This window comes from Hippoglossus stenolepis, chromosome 23, assembly GCF_022539355.2.
Source record: "Hippoglossus stenolepis isolate QCI-W04-F060 chromosome 23, HSTE1.2, whole genome shotgun sequence".
NCBI classification, from domain to species: domain Eukaryota; kingdom Metazoa; phylum Chordata; class Actinopteri; order Pleuronectiformes; family Pleuronectidae; genus Hippoglossus; species Hippoglossus stenolepis.
In genome coordinates, this window is record NC_061505.1 from 10517636 (window position 1) to 10538775 (window position 21140).

A 21140-nucleotide genomic window follows, 5' to 3' on the forward strand; every position below is an offset into this window, starting at 1 on the left:
TAAAAGATGCTTGATGAAAGTTTCAGCTTTAATTTGAGTAGAATAACATTAGTGGGGGATATAACTTGTTTTACACATTGTGCACAAAATGTAGGGGTTCAAAGGTGATTCAACAGTTACACGTGAAGTCAAACAACATCTTCATATTTAATATTTGGGTAAAAACCTTTGCGGTCATTGCCAGCCTGAAATCTTTCACCCACAGACATCAACAGACTCTTTGGATCTTTCCTGGTGATCCTCTCCCAGGCCATCGCTGCAACCACCTCCAGTTCCTGCATGTTGTGTCTCTGCCTTTAAGCCTGGTCTTCCGCAAGTGGAATGCAGCTTGCTTGTAATGTGATAAAAGAGCCACATCGCCCACACAGTTCTTTCTATAATGACGTATACCTCCTCAAATTGAAGCTGAGACTTGCTTTCACATGTCATCCTTTATTTAAATTTCAAATTTGATGTGCTGAAGCTCAGAGTCTGAAGCACAAAAATGTGTCACTCTCCAAATACTTTAAACTTTTGCTACATCTAAAACATCACATGCTTTCGAGTGATTTTGCACACAAGTGTGTATTCTATATCTTGTGTCTGTGGCTGCAAGACACTTGGTGTGTGTGTATGTTTAGTGTGCAAGCGTACATGGTTAGAGTTGTGCGTTTAAGTGGACAGACTCCACCCTGCCACGATCAAAGGAAGTAATTGCAGCTTGTTTCCTGTAATTAAAACTCTCTCTGAAAACTAGACCACTTCAGAAACAGAGAGGGAGGGAGAGGGAGAGGGAGAGAGAGAGAGAGAGAAAGAGAAAGACACATGGGGCAGGAAGAGTGAAAATGACTTCTGCAAAAAAGGGATAAGAGGGACTGAGTTCTGGATTTCATTCCGTCGCCCGTGTGTGTAAGTGCATGTGTGTGAGAGAGTTAGAGAGACCCACCTTCTGCAAACTGGAGGAGTTGAGCTGTGTCTTATCAATGATCTTTACAGCCACCTACAAGCAAAACAAGAACATATTCATCTATTATTACACTATTATTCATTCATTCATTACACTGGGTTAGTGGGTTTGACACATCCCCCTCACACAAACCTGTACAGCCCCAGACACACACACTCCCTGAAAACCTGACCAGCATTGTTTTAAGTTTGCGCAGCTATCCTTGTTAGAACTTCCATTCCACACTTCCTTGTGGACGGCCAAACCCGTATCCTCAACCATAACCAATTCCAACCTTCACCTCACTTAAATTCACACCTCACCCCCTAACCCAGGACCTCAGAAATGAGTTTTTGACCAGGCTTTGGTCCACATTAAGACTTCTAATTCCAATAAGAATGGTGTTTATACTGGAAAGGTCCCAAAGAAGAAACAAAAAAACCTGTAAACACGTGAAAACAGTACGATGCAATCTCGCAGCATTGAGTGATAAAATCACAATTACTGCAAACGACAGTTATATAAACGGAGCTGAAGCAGGGTTTTACCCTTATAATATCAAGGTCTATAGTTCATAATCCAACGTGGAAACCAACATCATAAACATAAAGAGATAGAAACATAGAAATGCAAAGAGCAAGCTGGGAGACATATGATGTGAGAAAAGAAGTCTTAAAGACAGCAAGCAAGGAAACAAAGAATCTCTCAACAAGGACACAGGAAGAGGGAGGTCTACTTCTCTCTCTCTCCCATTTCTGTCTTTCGCTGTCAACTAACTCCTTTCTTCCACTCCTCTTTCTGGTTGTACTTGTCTGTCTGACTCTTTCATGCCCTCTGACTATCCCTTGTTTTCTTTGAGTGTGTGTGTGTGTGTGCCAGCGAGTCACATGGAGTGTTATCAGGGTGTCAGGCACAGGGCTGTCACACATTGACAGAGCCCGCCTACCCCTTGCTCTCGCCACACAGGCCGAGAGTTGGCTTGACAGGGCCTCAGACAGAGCCCGGCATGGGCTCACAGCGGACGCTGCTTCGCTCTTAAAGGGACAGAGTGCTACGTTACATCACATCTGGAATTCACAGTAAGCCAGAGACATTTAGGCTTCTCTATTCAGGCGGACAATGGTGATCTAATCTCCTGCAGCAGATGTACCGTCTCCACAGCCATGCGAGCCTCAGATCAGACCAGACCTACTGTGTATCACAGCGTGAACCCTTCCCTGCTCTCAGTAAGCAGGAAGGAAGATTAACATTTAGACATCCGCTAAACATGTATATTGTTTTTCTACTCAGGGATAGTTAAAAATATGAAGCTCCTTTTCTTTCCAAAGTAGTTTTTGGTGATTAACCTGTCACTTCCTGAAAAAAGGAGTCAAATGCCACTTAAACCAGACTTGCTAACAATATCTCAGTGACGGTTTGTCACTGTGTCTTAATCAGAACAATCAAGGCTGTTTGTTTTTGTGATACTTAATTTTCCAGACAAAGACTTAAGGTTTAAATATTTCTTCTTGCGTAAAAACTGCTTTCTTAGCCTAGCAACAAGCCTATGGAAAGCCTTTGTCCAGAATGTGACCTATTTGGCTAAAAATAAAAGTCTCAAAAGTTCAGAAGGTCGGAGTGACGCTGGAAGTGAAACCAAGGGTCAGATAAAAGCTTTCCAATCGTGCATGCCTACCTCTTTTCCGGTGAGGACGTGTCGCGCCAGCTTGACCTTGGCAAAGTTGCCTTTGCCAATGGTTTTCAGCAACCGATAGTTACCGATGTGCGGCGTTTCTTCTGATGTGGTTGTGGCGACGGAGTTCCGACATCGCGGCATGCTGGTGCGGCCAGATGACGGCTTGGTCTCCTGGACAAAGAAAAAAGGCAGAAAACACTATTTAAGCAGAGGATGACTTGAAGGCAGAAAGTATTAGAACGTGACTGTGAAAATGTAACAGATTTCATTTTATATTCCTCACTAAACCATTTCAAAGGAGGTTTAAAGTAGTTCATGGTGGACAGGTAGAAGTATTGCTTATAAAATAACGCATGAAAAGAAACGCAGCATTGAAATTAATTACTGATACTGATTTGCACATTGAATACAGCGGCAACAGCACAAAAATTTAAGGCTTTTGGGTCCACACCCATACACAAAATGCAAATATACTAATATTTCCGAGAATAACTGCGCATTCAGATAGGACATTACAGGTTATAATGGCCCAAACAACTTCAGTTTTTTATTGTGGATTAGAAACAGTCTACCAACCAAACACTTCCACCAAGCTCTGTGTTTAAAGTTCTGCATTATCACGGAGTGGCAAGATTAAGATATAGGCTTGGAATAGACAGTCAGTACTCAACAGCTATCTTTGTTGTATTGCCCTGGCTTAATATTAGGGTAAGCGCACGTTGGGTTTCAGATCAGGACGGGTAAAATAAACAAAAGGTAAGGCAAAGCCAACATATCAAGTCCGAATGTGCACCGCTCTCTCTCGATTTCCCCCTCTCATTCTGTGTGCATGTGTGGGGGTATTTTAAGAATGGTCAAAAAGTTCCTTGTGAATTTCAAATGACATTTTTCTCAAAATGCACGTCCCAAGTTACTCCTGCTTCCTGCACTGTATTTATGTGACTATACTGGAGCCCCACTGAACGTACATCACTGGCGTGGTCCTTCACATGATTCCGGCCAAGGCCAGTAATGTATAAAAGTTATTTTTAACAATCACTCTGCTTCAGTTCATCTTACAGCAGACAGTAGGTCTTTGGAGCTATATACACACCCACAAAAAGAAAACAAAACCTTGCTGCGCTGGCAAGTTTTGCACGGCTGGCAACTGCGATTGGGTTTCAGCTCCAGGAAAGGGTCACAGCAATTGTGAGTGTGAGTGTGTGTGTGTGTGTGTGAGAGAGTGTGAGTGTGAGTGTGTGTGTGTGTGTGTGTGATCTGAGCAGACAGGTGACAGGGATCAGGGTCAGAGGAGAGGACGACTGGCTCCAGGGTGACGAGACGCAAACACACACACATACACACACACACACACACACACACAGACTAACTGCGGCACAAACAGCAGTGCAAAGATACGAGAATGCACACTCGTCCCCACAAAGGTGTGGGTGCACAGTCACACATGCCAACATATGCAGAAGCAGAAATCACACACACACAAATCTCAGAGATTTGACACCAATGAGAGAGAGAGAGACGCTTCAGTGAAATTCACACTGTTGTTGCAGAGTGAGGAGGTTCACACAAATCATCTCTTTCTCCTGTTATGTCGCTCCAACAGACTAGTCATTTCATTTGCTGAATTCTCTCTCTCGGGCTTGAACAAATTAGAAGCTTGCTCTGTTTTACAAATTACCTGCAAAAAACAATTTATTTTATCAAAATCTTCCTCCCTCCGTAACCAGATCTTGGGTCATGGGAAACAAGGATTTCCATGATTACTTCATTGTGTTTCTTGGTCCAGATGGTATGATCTAATGTCTGCATTTAAACCCCCCCCCCACCCCCAACAACTTTATGCTGACAGTGCAGACCTGCATATAAAGTATAATAGGGCAGATTAAGACTGAATACGAGGGGGTCAGGGATTAAAAGCAAATGACAGTTACATTAAACCCAGAGGAGAGGGGAAGGGCCTTATGTGGGCTTGTGTGAGGGGGAAGCAAATGATTTTTATTTTTGGATCATGTGGGAGAGAGAGACAGACAATATGTCATACGTGCATACTGTTTGACACAATGAGACCCTGTCTGACTGGACAAAGCCGATTTCTGGAACAGTTGGGTGGTCCTCACTGAGACCTATGCTGATCTATCCTCCTCTGTCACTCACTGAGCATTTGCTTTGAGCTCATTGGAGTAATGTTGTCCAAAATAGAGCCTGGAGGTCAGATTTTGCCCTTAACAAAACATTTGTGTCTCCCAAGGTCTTCTGGAAAAGGTATACGGCATCATATTCTGTTTTCTTGTAGTTTATAACAGGTGTCTGTGAGACAATATACAAGTAATAAAATTACACATTCAAGGAGCTTAAATGTAAAACTTCCTCGACCCATACACCTGATTTCTCTCTAGATTCCTCCTGAGAAAGTCAATGTCTTGGGCCATGAATACACATAGATGGACTGGTGCTAACAATGCTAATTTAAATTTTTCACAATAGCACATTTTAAAAACTAAATAAAAACAGTTCTACCCATAACAAAGACACAAAGAGCTGTAGTTTTACAGATATCTGGAGAAGAAACATGCATCTGCACACTCAACAACACAGTGGTTCCCATCAAGGACAATGCTGCGCTATTTGCAATAAACATACAAGACTCAACAAGTTAAAACTTCCTGGGAAGTTTCTAATTAGGAGAGCTTGAATAATGTGTTAGATAATAACAGGAGTGTCAATATTTATGTGTTAAGGTGGCACACTCTTTAAAGTCTGGATGACAAAATTTAGACCATTTGTTGGTTTTTTTTTAAACTGAAAGACATTTCACACTTTAACATAGCATGGATGCAGCAATACGCCTTTATTAACCAGCTCTAGCTTTTATGGGAGAATCCAGAGTACTATACTGTAGATATTGGATAACTTGGATTTTACAGAAAGTTTGAATGTCATGTTTTTTGCGTGAATCTAAGGAAGTACCTCCCAGTCTGAAACAAAACCCAGCTGTACAAGAACTGATATGAAGGTCAGTGGAGCGTGACAAACTTTTCAGTCTTTGGTTAAGTACTTGCTTTACTGGGTCAACCACCCAGGAGTCATTAGACTACTTAATTAGTAGTCTGCTTGGACATTATTTTGGGGAACCGTGCACAAAGCACAGCGAGTTAAAATTCATGTGCGAGACCTCTGAGATCGTTCACAGTCCTCAGCGCTTTGGTCTACCTTCTCTCCTATCCTCTTTCATGTCAGACTATTTTTGTCTTCTGATTCTTCCTTCATTTTTGGGCAGCTGCAGGCTAAGCAAGCCACCCCCACCCCCCAACCAAACACACTCACACACACTCACCTCTCCCCTCAGTTATAATTATAGAAGTGTTGGAGGACAATAAGTGACATCATTGTTTTGTTCTCACATTACGCTCTGATGCTACTTGTAAATCATGAATACCAAATGAGACATGCCAGCGCACACAGTTTAGCAGAGGACTTACTAACTTGGTGCTCCAATAGGAATCGTATAGGAGTTAAACAGGTTCTCACTGAAACTGGATTTGTTAATGACATTTACAACTGATCTGATGACAAATACACATGAATGCAACCAATCACGTCAGTGTTGAGCATCAGGTTCAGGTGACGCATTTGGGGGAAGTCAGCAAGACGGAGAAAAAAAGGTTTTCATAGTGTGCACTGAATAGAAATCTAAATTAACATTTCTCACATGTCTAGTGAATATAATTTCACAAGATTCAGATTGTTATTTAGATGTGCACCAAGATAAGATAAAACGCCCTATCACGCAATGTTCCTGGATCCGCACCAAGATTAAATGGGTTTTCCCTGACCCATATCCTTCCAACAAGTTTCATGGTTATCCGTCTAGTAGTTTTTGCGTAATCCTGCTAACAAACAATCCAATGCAGATGCAAACACAACCTCCTTGGCAGAGGTAATTATACAACTGCCATTCCCTCTGTTACTTATCTATCTCGGAAAACTGATTTCATAAACATGTCATGTAATCATCTGATTTGATTTTCATGTAATGACTGTTTAATTACATTTTGAATTTGACTGCTGTATATATTACATTTTTGCCACCATGCTCTTTCCGATATCCAGGCCTGATTCGAGGCCAGTTTTCGACAACAACCATAATTCACAAGCGCAACAGAGCAAAAACGCAATTCTCTCTCAACCGGGCTGCCATCAGCTACCGTGCATCAAGCCTGTTGCATGGGGGGGGTTAGAACTTTTTTGTCAGTTGCCTACCGTGTGGAGAGACCATTAGTATAGTGTTTATATCCGGCCCAACAATTCAGACCCCCTCCCAAAACACACACACAAAGTGAAAACTTACTGACATGATGTTTGCAGCTGAGAGCCATTTACTGCCACACTGCAAACACAAGCATGTGCACATGACCCCCCCCAATCACCACGACACACACACACACACACACAATAATGTTAATCCACGGCAGTACTAGTTGTGTTTTGACTCGGCCGTCATTATCACTGACCTTTACTAATCTGAGTTCTGGGAGGAAGCCACTCAGATACAACCAGATGGAATTTAACACAGCGCAGTTCACAAAGTAACCCGAACGGAGGGTCGCACATGAAGTGAGTGCTACACAATACTATCAAGAGACAGCTGAACCCAAACGCAAGATAGGCAAACACAGGCAAAAACGTCATCAGCAGCCGGGAGGAAAAAACGGGGGTAATAAAAGGAGAGGTGAAGTGAAAACACTCTGTTAAACCAGGCTAGGCTTAAACAAATAATCTTTACGACGTATAAAAAAATACTCTCTTCAGTCTTTCCCGTTTACAGCAGCGCCAAATCACATAGATCAGTTACCCGCAGCAACTCTGATTAGGCTTTCAAGCTGTTTTCTTAACATATTAATTAATCTCACATTGCCTTAGTCTGCAGTCTGGATCAAAAGTCACATTTGTCTATGATTTTTGAATTTACTGGACCTTTTTTAGAGAAACAGAGGATTGTTTTCTGAAGGAGACAAAGAAGGAAGAGAGCAACCCCAAAAAAATGAATCTGTGTTGTGTAAAATATGTCAAACCATTTTTGTATGTGGTATAAGGGCTGAAATAAGTGTAATTACACACACCTGTTATTACTCCAGTTCAACAATATAATAATATGGCCGCTTTTCTGCCAACCTTTACAACCAAGAGAATGCAGACTATTATTTGAAGTTGTTTGTGTAGATCGCTTTTTGAAAATACCACATCACAACCTGCTGTTAACAATAAAATGTAATCAAGCCGTTCCCTCTCATTTGAAATAATTAACTACTCTGTCCCTTCCTGTCCAAAGTCGACCTCCGTTTGTAAGTGCAGACTCAGAGACAGGGCTTGACAGAACACTGAGGTGAGGAGAGCAGATTGCAACGCACTGCACTGAAGTTGTGCATTTCAGATTGAAACGTAAAGTCGTGGCTGAAGACAGAAAGTTGTGACCTTGGGGGTTGTCAACTAAATAAAAATCAAGCTGTAAATCAAGTATTCAAGTGTTAAAACCGGCACACTGCCAGAGAGCATTTTGTCAGATTTACATTATGTGCAGTAGGGTTGTGGCAGCAATAGGTGTTGCCAATGTTACATTGTGTACACAGATTACATAACAATAAATCTAGTTGGTTCAATTTTAGTATATCAGCAGAAGAACAAGACAATTGCAGAGGATGTGGTGTCAAAGCCTCCAGGATATAAAAATAATCATTCATAGTCTTAATCATTGTAAATTAGAGTAGTTTAAGAATAATTAGCAAAGCCACTGGTCCAAATAAAGATGATAATTAATTACAATATTCATGGTAATTTAAAAATGGGTATAAGGTGGGATGTTTATGGTCAATGTGTGACATTGAGGAAGTCAGTAAATCGTGAGAGAAGTGTACTTAGTAACACTGCCCGTTAACATTCTCCCGATGATGTAATAGGAACGGCTATTTATTTTGAAAGAGCAACTGCCAAATGGGAAACTCCCAACACTCAGCTGGCCGACCAATGGTGTAACTTCAGTCAGGCAAATGGCACTCAGCTGACCTAAGGTGGAACTTTAACACTAATTCACATCAACTTTTATTCCGCAACAGGAGTCTGGGTAATTATGACACAGCTCAAACAGAATCATTATGCCTTAAAAAAAACTCATTTTGATCTGTCCTCCGATGACTTCCAGATAAACACCTTGCATTTTAAGATGCTTTTTAACGTAGAGCTGTTACCGAATTCAATGAGATCGGTTTAGATTCTGTAGAGGGTAATGGCAGAGGAATGGAGAGATTTGGGCTAACCCAATGAAGAAGAAACCATTTGAAGTAACAGGTAATCCTTATTAGTGTCCGGTACTTGCGAAGGAAATAGTAAGGTCCGGTTGATCCTGTGAGATCATTACAGGAGCTGCTGTGTGATGGCAGCTTCCAATTGTCGCTATAAGATGCCTACATATAATGACATAACCTGGCGTTCTATAAATGAACCACCTGTAGTAATTAGCTGTAAAGACGAGTGTTGTTAAGATCATGATTCTCTTTCACACTCGTCTAAGTTTAACTCATTTGTTAATTAATCCTGTCCAAATTGGCTTAACGTGAGTTAAAAGGAGGTAATGATGATTAAAAATAAACACACAAGGTCAGCTTTGTTATCTGCCTTATCAAACTGCTCATCACCAATATCCTTGACAACAGCTGAATCAATGTTTTGTTTCAAAATGGGAAAAACTGAGAGTGTAACAGAAAAACAGAAAAATGCATAAATTCAGCCCTATTTAAATAAGATTTAAAGATTCAGTCCACAATCTCAATCCAAACTCCTCCTTTAATTTCTCCTTATCTATCAAAGCTACATGTGGAACAACAACCTCAGCACACACGGGGTCTTTATCGGATAAATAACACAACCACATACAAAAGCTGTTGCATTATACTGAAATTTGTGGGTGGGAGGACACACACCTCCCAACTCTAGGTCGTGATGGCGGTGTTGCCATGGAGATTTGTCGCTTGCTGAATCCAGCCCTCTATCTCAATATTGGTTCGTATTTCTTTAATCTTTCCTTCATTTTCTCTTGCTCTCTCCTTCCTCCCATCACTTTTGTTCCAACCCTGCTATTCACATGTTTATGTTTCTATTTATAATCCGCTTTAATGCAGAGACGAGATTCCAGAAAAGAATGAATGTGACAAAGACAGTTTGTCATCCTTAAACAGGAGCATACTGTCCTGATTTTACCACACAGAGGCATATCTGAAGACATTTGCAGTGGTGTCTTTTAAGTCGTCTTCGTTTCAAATGTCTTTCTTTATCATAACTCTAACATTAAAATCTAACAACAGCTGCTAACTGGAACTAGTGGCAAATTACAACAAAAAACTAAAAGGGAACAACCTGAGGAGAGCTAATTTAAAAAAAAAAATTCTAATGAGAGGGAAATTGAAATGGACACGAGTTAAAAAGCTGCCAAATGTCAGGAAGAAATGCTACTGCACCTGTTTGACAGTTCCTCCGATTGAACCCATCATGGAAAGCTAGTTTAACAGGACCATGGTGTACTGCATTTTGCGTGAATATTTGAATATAAATGTACAAATACAGACTCTGTTCAGTTTCCATTTATACAAAACGCAAGACAGACAAATAAGGAAATTATAATGAAATGAAAAATTGAAATTCAGCCTATAGGTGGTTGCTTTATCTGTCAAACCATTTCTTGCACTACTTAACATTACATCGCCTTTTAATGCATATTGCTTTACTTCGCCTATTCCCACCACAAGAGTAAAATCAGATTGTTTTTTCTTTAACCACCTTCTTTTATCTAAGATCACATTTTTCATTAAAAACATGTTTTAGACTTTTATATGATCTTAAATGCATCATCTGAGGATTTAATTCAGTGGATCTCCAATTCAATTTTTTAATAATTGATAAAACATGCAGTCTACTAATAGGTCAGTGTAGGTGTATTTCCACATGTAAACACACATTTTTTGTTAATTTAACATTCCTATAATGGGGCAAAAATGACCAGTTGGATCAAAACCTTATTTAACCCTATTATGTTACAGTGTGCCCGTCACCGTTAACTATACACAAAGCTACACAACTATCTAATACAGTATTGATGTGTGCTGCCAGATGCACTGGCTTCAGTGTCAATGCAATGCACAGCAAAAAGTCAGTTAACATTTGTGAACTGCGGAATGTTTCAAATCCAAACTTGGTCAACTTCCTGCTTACATGCTCCTTTCTCACCTCTTCTAAAACTCTGTAGGAAAATATCTAGTGGGCTGCGGAGCTAGCATATGCATACTAGCTAAGCAAAGAGTCCACCTCACACACAAGTAAATTTGTGAGAGGCCCCTTACTTTAGCGAGATGGTGTCACAGTGGGTCACAGTTTGCTGTGAATGTCGTGTCGTGTGTGTTCCCTTGAACTGGATTACCCAGACTCCCAAGGTATGTGTACGTGTGTGTGTCTGTATGCGAGTGTGTGTGTGTGTCAAATTAATTCCTGTTTGCTCTGTTGCTGTCACAGTTTGGACACATTGCACAGCGCCTCCTTGCATTTGTTTTGCTGCTATGCTCAGTGAGTGCGAGCAGGGATGGGTTCCATTTTGGATCTGGTTTCACGTTGGTAAAATGCCAAGATTTGTCCTTATCAAATCTTTCATTCACATTCTCCATGTAGGTAGTCTGGTTTGACTCTCTGACACTACAGGCATCAGCAAAAAAAGGATGACGACATAAATGTGTGATATTGAGGTAAACAAACATGCAGACTCACTTAAATGTTCCAGAGTCAATGAAATAACTCCGAAATGTATTCCTTGTGGGGAGTACTCATGATGAACAACAAGTCCTTTGTTTAAATATTTATCAAGTAGTGGCATTTTTGATCATTTGAGAAGACGACTGCTCGACCTCTTGTCTACCACCAGTGTTATGTTACATCACATTCTGTGACCTGTAGAGTGGTGCAACAATGATCGCCCATTCAAGTAATACTAACTACCTCTGTGGATGCAAAATACCAGTGATTTACTCAACTGATATTACTGAATACTGAAGTCGAATGAATAATATTTTCACTCTGTTGATTTTACTGGAGGCGGCACAGTGGTGCAGCAGCGATCGCGGTCAAGTCGCAGCAAAAAGGCTCTGGGTTCGACCAGCTGAGCCCTATATTTATGTTTGAATGTTCTCTCTTGTGCCTGCGTAGATTTCATCCCATAATCCAAAGACATATATACTAGGTTAATTACATGTCAGCCATAGAGTTGACTTACTACTCTGACTCTCAACCAATGTCAGAAGGCGATATTTTGCATTGCAAATACCAGATATTTAGTGATTTGGGCTACAGTTTGTGTTATTTACTCACTTAACTGATCACAACATGAGACATAACAAAGTGGCGTTCCACCTCAGCTAAACACTTTCCTGTGGGAACCCGGGAATAGTGGAGTTTAGAGTAAATTAACGGCACTGTGCATTTGTCGGACCATTTAACCACATCTAAATCTAAAAAACTAACAACTAATTTTTAAAGTGTGTTAGAGGATTAGATCAAAGAAACTGTTATATCTTTTGGGTGTAAACTCTAAAGGTGGTGAATTCTTATCCTGTTCATGCTGGCTTGTTTATTCCCAGTTTACACAACATGACTTGAACCTTAAATAACCTAATTCTGCCACTGTGATTGAATTTCTGAATCAGTGTGACTCAGCAGAGATCAGAGCGTTTCCACCAATAGATGCAGCTAATCCTGCAGAATAAGAGAGCAGTAAAGTGAGCGAGAACAAGGCCTCAGAATCAGGTCGGGTGCCTACATGCATTTTATGCTTGATTTGTTTTAGAGATTGTGAAGTAGGTGAATCAAGTTGTATTGTTAGAATCACTACAACAAAGCAGCTCTGACACAGACGGTCTTGGCCTTGGGAAATATGTTTTGAATGGTAGGCAGCTGGTTACTACAACTTGGGGCGCAGCACTAAGTGTATAAACAATGGCCATTTGAATGTTTGCCACCTGTCTTAAAACAATTACTTAGATTTTAGACATTAACCAATGTTGTATTTTGATTCCGTTTTGTCTTGATTTTAGACACTAACCAATATAATGTTTTGATTCTGTTTCATATTTTCTCAATAGCCAGCTTTTTTGTTTAAGAATAAAAATCTTTTAAAAAATCATTTTGGTTTGAAGTTGATCTATTCTTGCATATTTTATCAGTTCTCAAATGTATTTATTTACCTTTCCCTAGATATTAAAGCATCCTCATTGGATCACAGGAAGAAATCCAAGTATTGAAAGTGGACTGAAATCAGAGAACTAAACAGAAAGGCCAAATTACATTGAAGCAGTGAGACAAATCCACACTCCTTCACCTGAATGACGTCAACTCCTTCAAATCGCAGGTCTACAGTTAGCTGCCACACCTACCACTCAGCTCAACTGGAAAGGCCTGTTCTGCCCTGCACCCTCAGACAATCCAACACACACACATACAGACACACACAAAGCACTGAACTTCACCGCATTGTTGGTTAAACAACAAGGTAGCACCTGTTTGTCCTATATTTATGTGTCCACTGAAACACCAGGTATAAATGGCAGGCAAGTCAGAGGTAATGTGAGGGAAAACAGAAGGGACGTGTGTGTGTGTGTGTGTGTGTGTGTGTGTGTGTGTGTGTGTGTGTGTGTGTGTGTGTGTGTGTGTGTCAGGTTCTCTGTTGCTAGGGCCCTGGCTAGCTTTGTCTTTCTGTTCATCTGCCTAGTGACTGGTCTGGTAAGGAGAGAGGCATAATTTATGGTTTCCTGGGCGTAACAGCAACGTGTACGTGTGCACACGCACGTGCGTAGCTATAGATTGCTTACACGATGACTCATACAAGGGGGAGCATGAATGAAGGACAGGCAAAAGGTGAACATCGGCATTATACTTTTTTTTTAACACGTCTTCGCCAGCATACCTGTGACAGTGCACTCACACATTCAGGGCTTCTCTCTCATCTGTATTACATTTCCAGCTCACAATTTAGCTGGGAGATTCTCTGCCAGGCGTTCACACTCCCAAGGTGTCAGGTGAAAATATCCCAACCGTGTTCGGCTACACTCACTTTTTACAAAACTGTGTTGGCTTTGTTTAAAGTTGCTGTGTTGTTAGATGGCACTTTATCCATAACCATCTGCGTTTCAATCCTGATGCCGGTTAAAAAAAGTCAAAGAAGAATGGATTAGGCTGGGCCGAGCGCTTTCCAAAAATGGGAGAAATTAAGGGAAACGCAGGAATAAAGTGTAAAAACTAAATCAGAAGTCATATATTACCTTTCATTGGTTCATAGGTTAACTTATCCCACATTTTTATGGATTAACTATTTGCAATTGAGGGCCCTACAATACAGAGTAATAGATGTGTAATCCCACAGAACTCATCTCCACCTTTCCTGCTTGATAAAGTAGCACACAAACAGGACAGTGCTCAGTAGGTGGCAGTCGGTGTATACTTAGAATCTGACTTCCTTTCTGGGTTTATATTAACATTTTTTGGAGAACTTTTCCTTGCCCTAACTGAAGGACTCTGGCTGATTGTGCTGTTGAAAAATTAAACTTAGGTGGATAAGATTAACTTTAATACCTTGATATACAACCTCTTGTTATTTGTGCTTTATTTCCTGGATCCTTGATTTATTTCCTTTAGGGATGTAGGGCCCTGCATAAATAAACCTTCGGTAAACGCAGTGTAAACATAAAATAAATTCCTAAATGTAGTTAACTTGTTTTGCTCTGCATGACCTCTGCAGCGAGGGAATGTCTCACTTGCAGAAATTAATAGTTTAAATCCCTCACACCTTAGAATCCCGCTTGCTCAGTTAGTGAGTAACAACGGAAACAATGAAATAAGAGGATGAAGTAACAATTGAAGAGGCAGGCCAGTTTTTCAAACTGCACTAGTTTGTCTTCTTAGAGAACGTGGCTATAAACTAATAAGAGCAGGGACATTGTAAAACAGGAAATTAGACAATCAAATGATTGTGTCTGGGGGAAGTACACAAAGAGTACCAACTGCAGAAGATATTAAGTATTCCAAAACTGCATTCGAACAAATCTGCTGCAATAATTTAAAATAAAATAATTTCTGACATATTTAGCACTAGATTATGTAAAGACTAGTGTTTTATACTAGTGTCACACCAATAGTGTGCGATATTCAAATAGGTTCATTGAGGTAACAGCCATTACCAAACCTTGTGTAACATGGCAGCACGTCAGATCATAGTCACTCAATGCATCTGCCATTTCACAGCGTCAGAAGGACAAGTCACTTCTCTACGTTTCTCAGCGCTCTTATGATACGTACCCCACAACTGATTAGGATAACAGAATGGTAGGCTGTCTTGGCCAGTACAAACCATTTATACCCATTCACATACAACTTAGTTTGCTAGTCATGTGTAAAAGAGGCTTGTTAAGTCAAGTAAATCATTAGAAGTTAGCATTAGGCTAACTTGACATCAAATATTATATAACAGTTTCTCCCTCCCACACTGGCTAATCAGATCAAAATAAACACCCTCTCTGACAGGAACAGAGGCCTTCCCACAACACTCCGTCCATCCTCATGTCCGGTGCCATTTTGTCCTGTATCTTGAGACCCGACACCAAAGGCTTTCTATACATGGCCTTTAAAACAGACTACGTTTGTGCGGACGTATCCATCCATGACCTTTTGCCTACAAACCCACTTAAGGACTCGCCATGAACCCAAACTTTTTTATTTCACCCCTAAATCCTCTCTGGATGCTGTGGGACGAGGAAAGGCCTACACAGGCCAACAACAGCACTACAGCAACAACAACAAAAAAAACACACATAGCTGTGTTGGTAGAGCACGTTCCTAAAGGGTGCATAGAGGGCCAACCAGGAAGTTCAGCTTGAAGGTTATTAATGATTACTACCCTGCACTTTGGTTTATACTCTAATGAGCCTGCATGTACAACTGTGAGAGAAAATCTCACTTCCATTTTCATGTGGCTTATGTCAAAATGTTGCACACTACAAGGTACACCACCAGATATGTGCGACTGTAACTATCAGTGTGTTGCTGCTTTGGCCAAAGTAAAGCCAGGTCCACCTTAATTTGATAGACTACTGTTTTTCTCTGCAGAGGCCAACACAGTGGTTTTATTAAATTGGTTATTGCTCATGTGTTTGTATAAGTGAGTATTATACCAATATGTTTCAAACACAAACTTCAACTATGGAATAAACCCTTAAAACACCACTTGAAATGTGTGTGTGTGTATGTGTGACAGTTACAAAAAGGCACAGTGTTGTTTGACTGTTTCAGATAAGGGTGTAACCATGTCAAAATATGTATGCGTCACTGTGTGTAGATTTATTTGCTTGCATCCACCTACTTACGTACCAGTCTGGCCAGATTTGCCTTTTCTGTAAACTCGAATGGAAGCAGTGATCCACTTCGTGGGACAAACACAGACTTGCATGCAGTGAGATCACAGTTTCAATACACAACTTCCGTCAGCATTTGCAGAAGAAACAACAATAGACAAAATCTTTGAACCTTTGAGTCTCACACATCAAGACGTTTCCCTATTGGCAGGTGAAAGCAGATCTGAAGTCTGTTTGGTTTTTACAGCTGCTCTTTACACATCTGAAACTCAATGTTCCACGTACAAAACTGTTTGACAGGTGTGCAGCTCTTATGACAGGTAAAAAATAAAAAAAATACTCCTTCCACTACCCTTTCTTTTTATCATTTTGTATTTTTCAATCACCATTTGAAAACCAAAGTTACTAACTCATTTTTCATAAAGGTTATAGCCAAAAGCTAAAATTATTCAATTGCTGTGATGCTTCGCTCATCAAAGCTATTAACCGACTGCTAAAATAAACTGTCATTACAGCTACATTAATATACCTTTAGACACACAAGCAATACAAATATAGAAATGGGTGAAGCTTCACACATGCACTGAGAACATGTACTGGCTAACTGTCGAGATGTAGATACACAAGTTTTCTATTTGATTTGCATAGCCGATTTCCTTTTTCATTTCAAGAGACAGATTAAAACAAGTTGTTTGTAATCAGCTTTCCAAGTAATGCAAATAATGCTTTGTGTAGTTAAGATTTTCATGTATGCGTGTGGCTTCTACGTAAATCATCTCTAGATGAAACTGTCGACAAGGTTGAGACAGATTCTGTATTCTTAAAAGAAGAGGCTTTGTTTCAGCCTTCAATTAATGATTTACAATGCACAGCCAAGAGGTTTCTTTTAAGCTTAAAACATGCTACCAAAGCATTTCTGTACTCAACTGACTGGAAACATGAAACACAGACTCTTACTTAATGTCCTGCTTTGAAAATCCTTTTAAAATGTATTGATGAATTAAGATTTTATGGATAGAGTTCAGTAGTTCTAGGGCAAAGGAGGTCGTGTGTTGCTTGCCTTTAATACCCCAACTGAACCCATATAAAGACACATTCCAACCTAACATCTGGATGCCAATTGTAATAAAACCTATACTTTTAAGTCTGCATCTGCTCCTGTAGTTCTCTGGATCACTACACGATAAGTTTGCATTAGCATCTTAAACTTTGGACGCCCGTTTTCTATGATCACATATCCACCAATACTACTTCTCAGCAAAGATAACTTTTCTTGTTTTATGGTTCCTATGCCAAGACTGTCCAGCACAAACACAATATATCAACTTTCTCTTTCAGGAGAGCCCCACCACAAGTCCATGCCTGCACTATACAACATGCAATTAAATACTAAAATATATTACATGAATTGTTAGGTCTCCAGCTTGTCTTTTTACAATGGATTATCAATGTGTCTAAGGTTAAAGGTACATTAAGCCAACGTCACACACTTTTATAGAAAGTTAATGATGCATCAGGCTAATATATATGTAGGTGCCAGGCTTCTCCACTGTCTCCAATCATCTGGAACTGGCTGACAGGGTTGACCCTAATGCAACAGGTCTCATTGATGATAAGTCAAGCGGGAAGACATGCCCCAACACACAGACTAAACAAGAGCCTAAATTTGATCTCGTATTCTGCAAGGAGTGGGAAACCCAGTGTGAGTGCGTAGGCAAGCTGGTGAATCACTGCTGTGTGGCAAAGACAACGGAGACAGAGAAAAGGCAAAGAGACGCCAAACAAGGCCTCCCTCGAAAGCAGAGGAGAATGTCCCAATCGGGTGTGTTCATGGGTTAATATCAACTTTAACATTGTTTGGGAGAGTGATCTTGAACGGAGATCTTACCTGCGCGGTTGAATTTTCAATCACTTGCACCAGTGGGGCCCTTGTTGACATTTTTGAAAGACTTGGGGGTTGCCAAAAAAGGGGGAAAGGAACAGTGACACAAGAACGATTCTTCAGTGTCTATTGTGCATTTAAAACGTGGGTAGCTGGTGGTGGAGGTAAAATCCCAACAGATGTCCAGTGCTAGCCAGCTAGCAGCACGACAAATCACCCGTGAATCAACAAGTTGGATCCCACATCAGCGGCTAGCCGAGTTAGCCAACTAGCTAGAAACTAGCTAGCAGCAACCGCACGTCCCATGTTTGTCAACAAGCACAAAACGATAAAAAAGGGGAGAGCAAATGTCTTCTTTTCAGCTTCGGCCCCGGTGTGAAAACATTCAGTTTCCACTTAGCATTTGACAGCGTCGACGGTGGCTAGCGAGCTAACAACCTGATGCTGTGACGTTCTCGGCAGCTAGCTACTTGGGCTAGCTTGAAGAAAAGTTGGGCAACGGTTGCACTGCACAAGACAAGGTTCAATTAGGCTGCTAACGTGCTAAGTAAGGTTGCTAACTAACGTCCGAGGAAGCTGGGGCTGTCGCCGAAGTCTACAGCAACCGTAAATCCAACGTCGGTTTCATAAACGCAGTCTCGGCGTCTATATTTGTCTTTTTTTTAGCGGCTGAGATGTTTCCTTTCAGATCTGGGCTCCACAAACTTTCAGGCCAAAGTTATTCCCGGCGAGGTCTCGACCTTCCCAAGTCACACAAAACAAGTGGAAATGTTCCCAGTTTGATATCCAAGTTTAGGGTATCCGGAAAAAAAATAAAAGCAGCGCTGTGTAGAGTGGTCACATGGCAGAGGAGAAACACGAATTAATGTGTTGCGCTAGCTAACTGCTTGGCCGATATTAGCCCATGTAGCTAGCTAATTCTGTGTTTCTTCCGAGGCGGAGCTAGCCAGTTAGCTTATCCTCCGGCGGACGCGGCGGCGGTGACTCGCCACAGAGCAGCCCACGAAACTCAAAATCCACGGAAATCACCGGCGCTCTTCCTCCTGTGGCGTGATTGGAATAAGGTCGCTCGCCGCTGCTGCACTGCAGTGTGGCGATACACCAGCTCGTCCTGTCGGTAACCGCCGACTGCTGCTGTTATTCCCCGCGATCAGGCGACTGAAAGGAGGATCATCAGGTTGTAAAATCCATGATCTGTAGACGGGGGGTCTTCTTGGTTGGAGGTGTGTGTGTGTGTGTGTGTGTGTGCCTGCCACGGGCGACAGGGGGAGAGAGGCGAGGAGCTGCGCCCGAATGCAGACTATGCGCACGATCCTGCCCTGATACCGGAACAAGCTCGCGGCAACATGGCTGCTTGCACCACGACTGAAGGAGGAGGAGGAGGGAGGGAGGGTTCGTCCGAGTTCGGCTCCGCTCGACTTTTTCTCCGAGCCCCGCGGTGACTTCCAGGTTTGGTGAGTGACAGGTGCAGCGTCACCAGAGGTTTCTGTGCTCACACTGTCAATCTCCCGCATTTCATTGGTTTGCGCATAATTCCCACATGACTCATCCTCAACTAAAACATATTCCCATGGGACCCCTGAGACTCCTGAAGATAAACCCCCAGGGGCCCTCAAGAGCCCCTGAATTCAGTTGCATAAGCTTTTTATTATACCATCAAAGTACAATGTCATCTGGGTCATTATTAAGTACTAAAACTTGTTGCCCTGTCTTACAGAGGGGCCTTTCCAGTGGCAGATCTAGGATTCTACTAAATCGGGGGGCCATAATGGGGCCACAGTTTGTACAGAGGGGCCTAATACTTGTCCAACATCCATGCAGGATCCATCAACTCTTAGGTAAAAACATGCTTTTCTTCAGAAGGCATGTTCCTAGGCTATTGTTGGTCTTATATCTCTATTATATCATCATTATTTATGTACTTCCTTCTGTATTCTAATAATTTGTTTTCTGTTGTGAAGCCCCTCGTATTTTGTGTCTAAAAAATGCTCTATTACTAAAGCTATCGTCATAATTTCTGATTCAGTAAGATGCACATTTAAGTCATTCCCCGTTTACTGTTCACTCTATAGAGCAAAGTCACACATCATTAAATTTATTTAAAAAAATTGTTCCTTGTTCAAGCACATTGTGAACTTCAAAGACGCTTTTGCCAAAATGTTACCCTTGGGTGCAAAAATAACTTAATTGATGCTTATAATAATAATTTTTAAAAAATTGTAAATTTGACTGATGTTACATGTAACTAACCCAATCCCAACACGCACATTAAAATATACACTTGTGTGGAATTGCTGTTGGTAGTTGAATGAATGGTGAATAGTGATTCCAGGGGTCAACAGGTGGAGAGAGCCAACATCCCAGGGGACGCCAGAGCTTTGTTCTTTCAGTGGGGCTAGTTAAAATGGATGCTGAATTATGTTTTGACACCATAGCTGTAATGATAAAGCATCATTTGTAAATATGTACCCATGCTATCCATAAGTGTGACTGTGAGATGCTGACAGCTGGCATAGACATTTTCAAGTTACTTAGCAACAGCCATGGGCTGACAAAGATAATATGGCTGCTGCTGCTGCTGGAAGTGGTGATGTCTGAACTCTTGTCAGTCAGGAGGTCTGCAGAGACCGCTCACAATACCAGATAGTCACCGTTTACACAATGCAAGGATGTTGGGGGAGAGAAAATAAAAAAGAGGAAAAAAAAAGAAATCAGGAAATGAAGGGGTACGAGAGACTCGTTAGTAGGAGAGTGGGAGAGAATCCAACTGGCAGGATTTCCCGATGAATCAAGGGAAAAACATCCCCCTGATGATGGAGGGAGTGTGCTCCATATGCACCATAACAGGACACAAACACCTCTGTCTGTAACAGTGTGTTCACGATCATTCTGCTATGAGAGACTTTATTAGGACTTATCTATCAGCCTCTTTCCCTTCACTCAGTGTGTTGGAGCCGGTCCAGTTCGATGGTGGATCACAGGAGAGCGCACGTCACACACACTGTGCACTCAACTGCACTTTTTATTTGGGAAAATGTATTAAAAATATCATTGATAAGTGTGTAAATGTAAACCAGTGTATGAAATGTGCTGAAGTGTCGCCATCTGCTGGACGCCTATCCATCTCTTTATCTCTCTACCTCCCCTCCCTACCTTCTTCCTCCTAACTCCTTACCTACCGCCCTCCCTCCCTCCCTCCCTCCCTCCTTACGTACTCCTTTGTTT

At 41.3% G+C, this 21140-nt stretch overlaps 1 protein-coding gene across 11 annotated transcripts in view; it reads right to left on the bottom strand.

Moving 5' to 3' along the window:
• mark2b (MAP/microtubule affinity-regulating kinase 2b) overlaps nucleotides 1-19247 on the bottom strand; it is a 47639-nt gene extending 28392 nt beyond the window's left edge. For 5 of the 11 annotated variants that reach the window (XM_047338874.1, XM_035149171.2, XM_035149163.2 and 2 more), the window contains exons 1-3: nucleotides 17922-19246; nucleotides 2601-2771; nucleotides 926-979 (exon numbers count right to left, since the gene is read on the bottom strand). In XM_047338874.1, the coding sequence (XP_047194830.1) occupies nucleotides 926-979; nucleotides 2601-2771; nucleotides 17922-17972 (276 nt within the window). In that variant the 5' untranslated portion in view covers nucleotides 17973-19246. Of the gene's footprint in view, nucleotides 1-925; nucleotides 980-2600; nucleotides 2772-17921 lie in introns of all 11 variants that reach the window. The other 6 variants (XR_004694736.2, XM_035149161.2, XM_047338871.1 and 3 more) reach the window with 3 other exon arrangements.
• Nucleotides 19248-21140: the final 1893 nt, after the last annotated feature.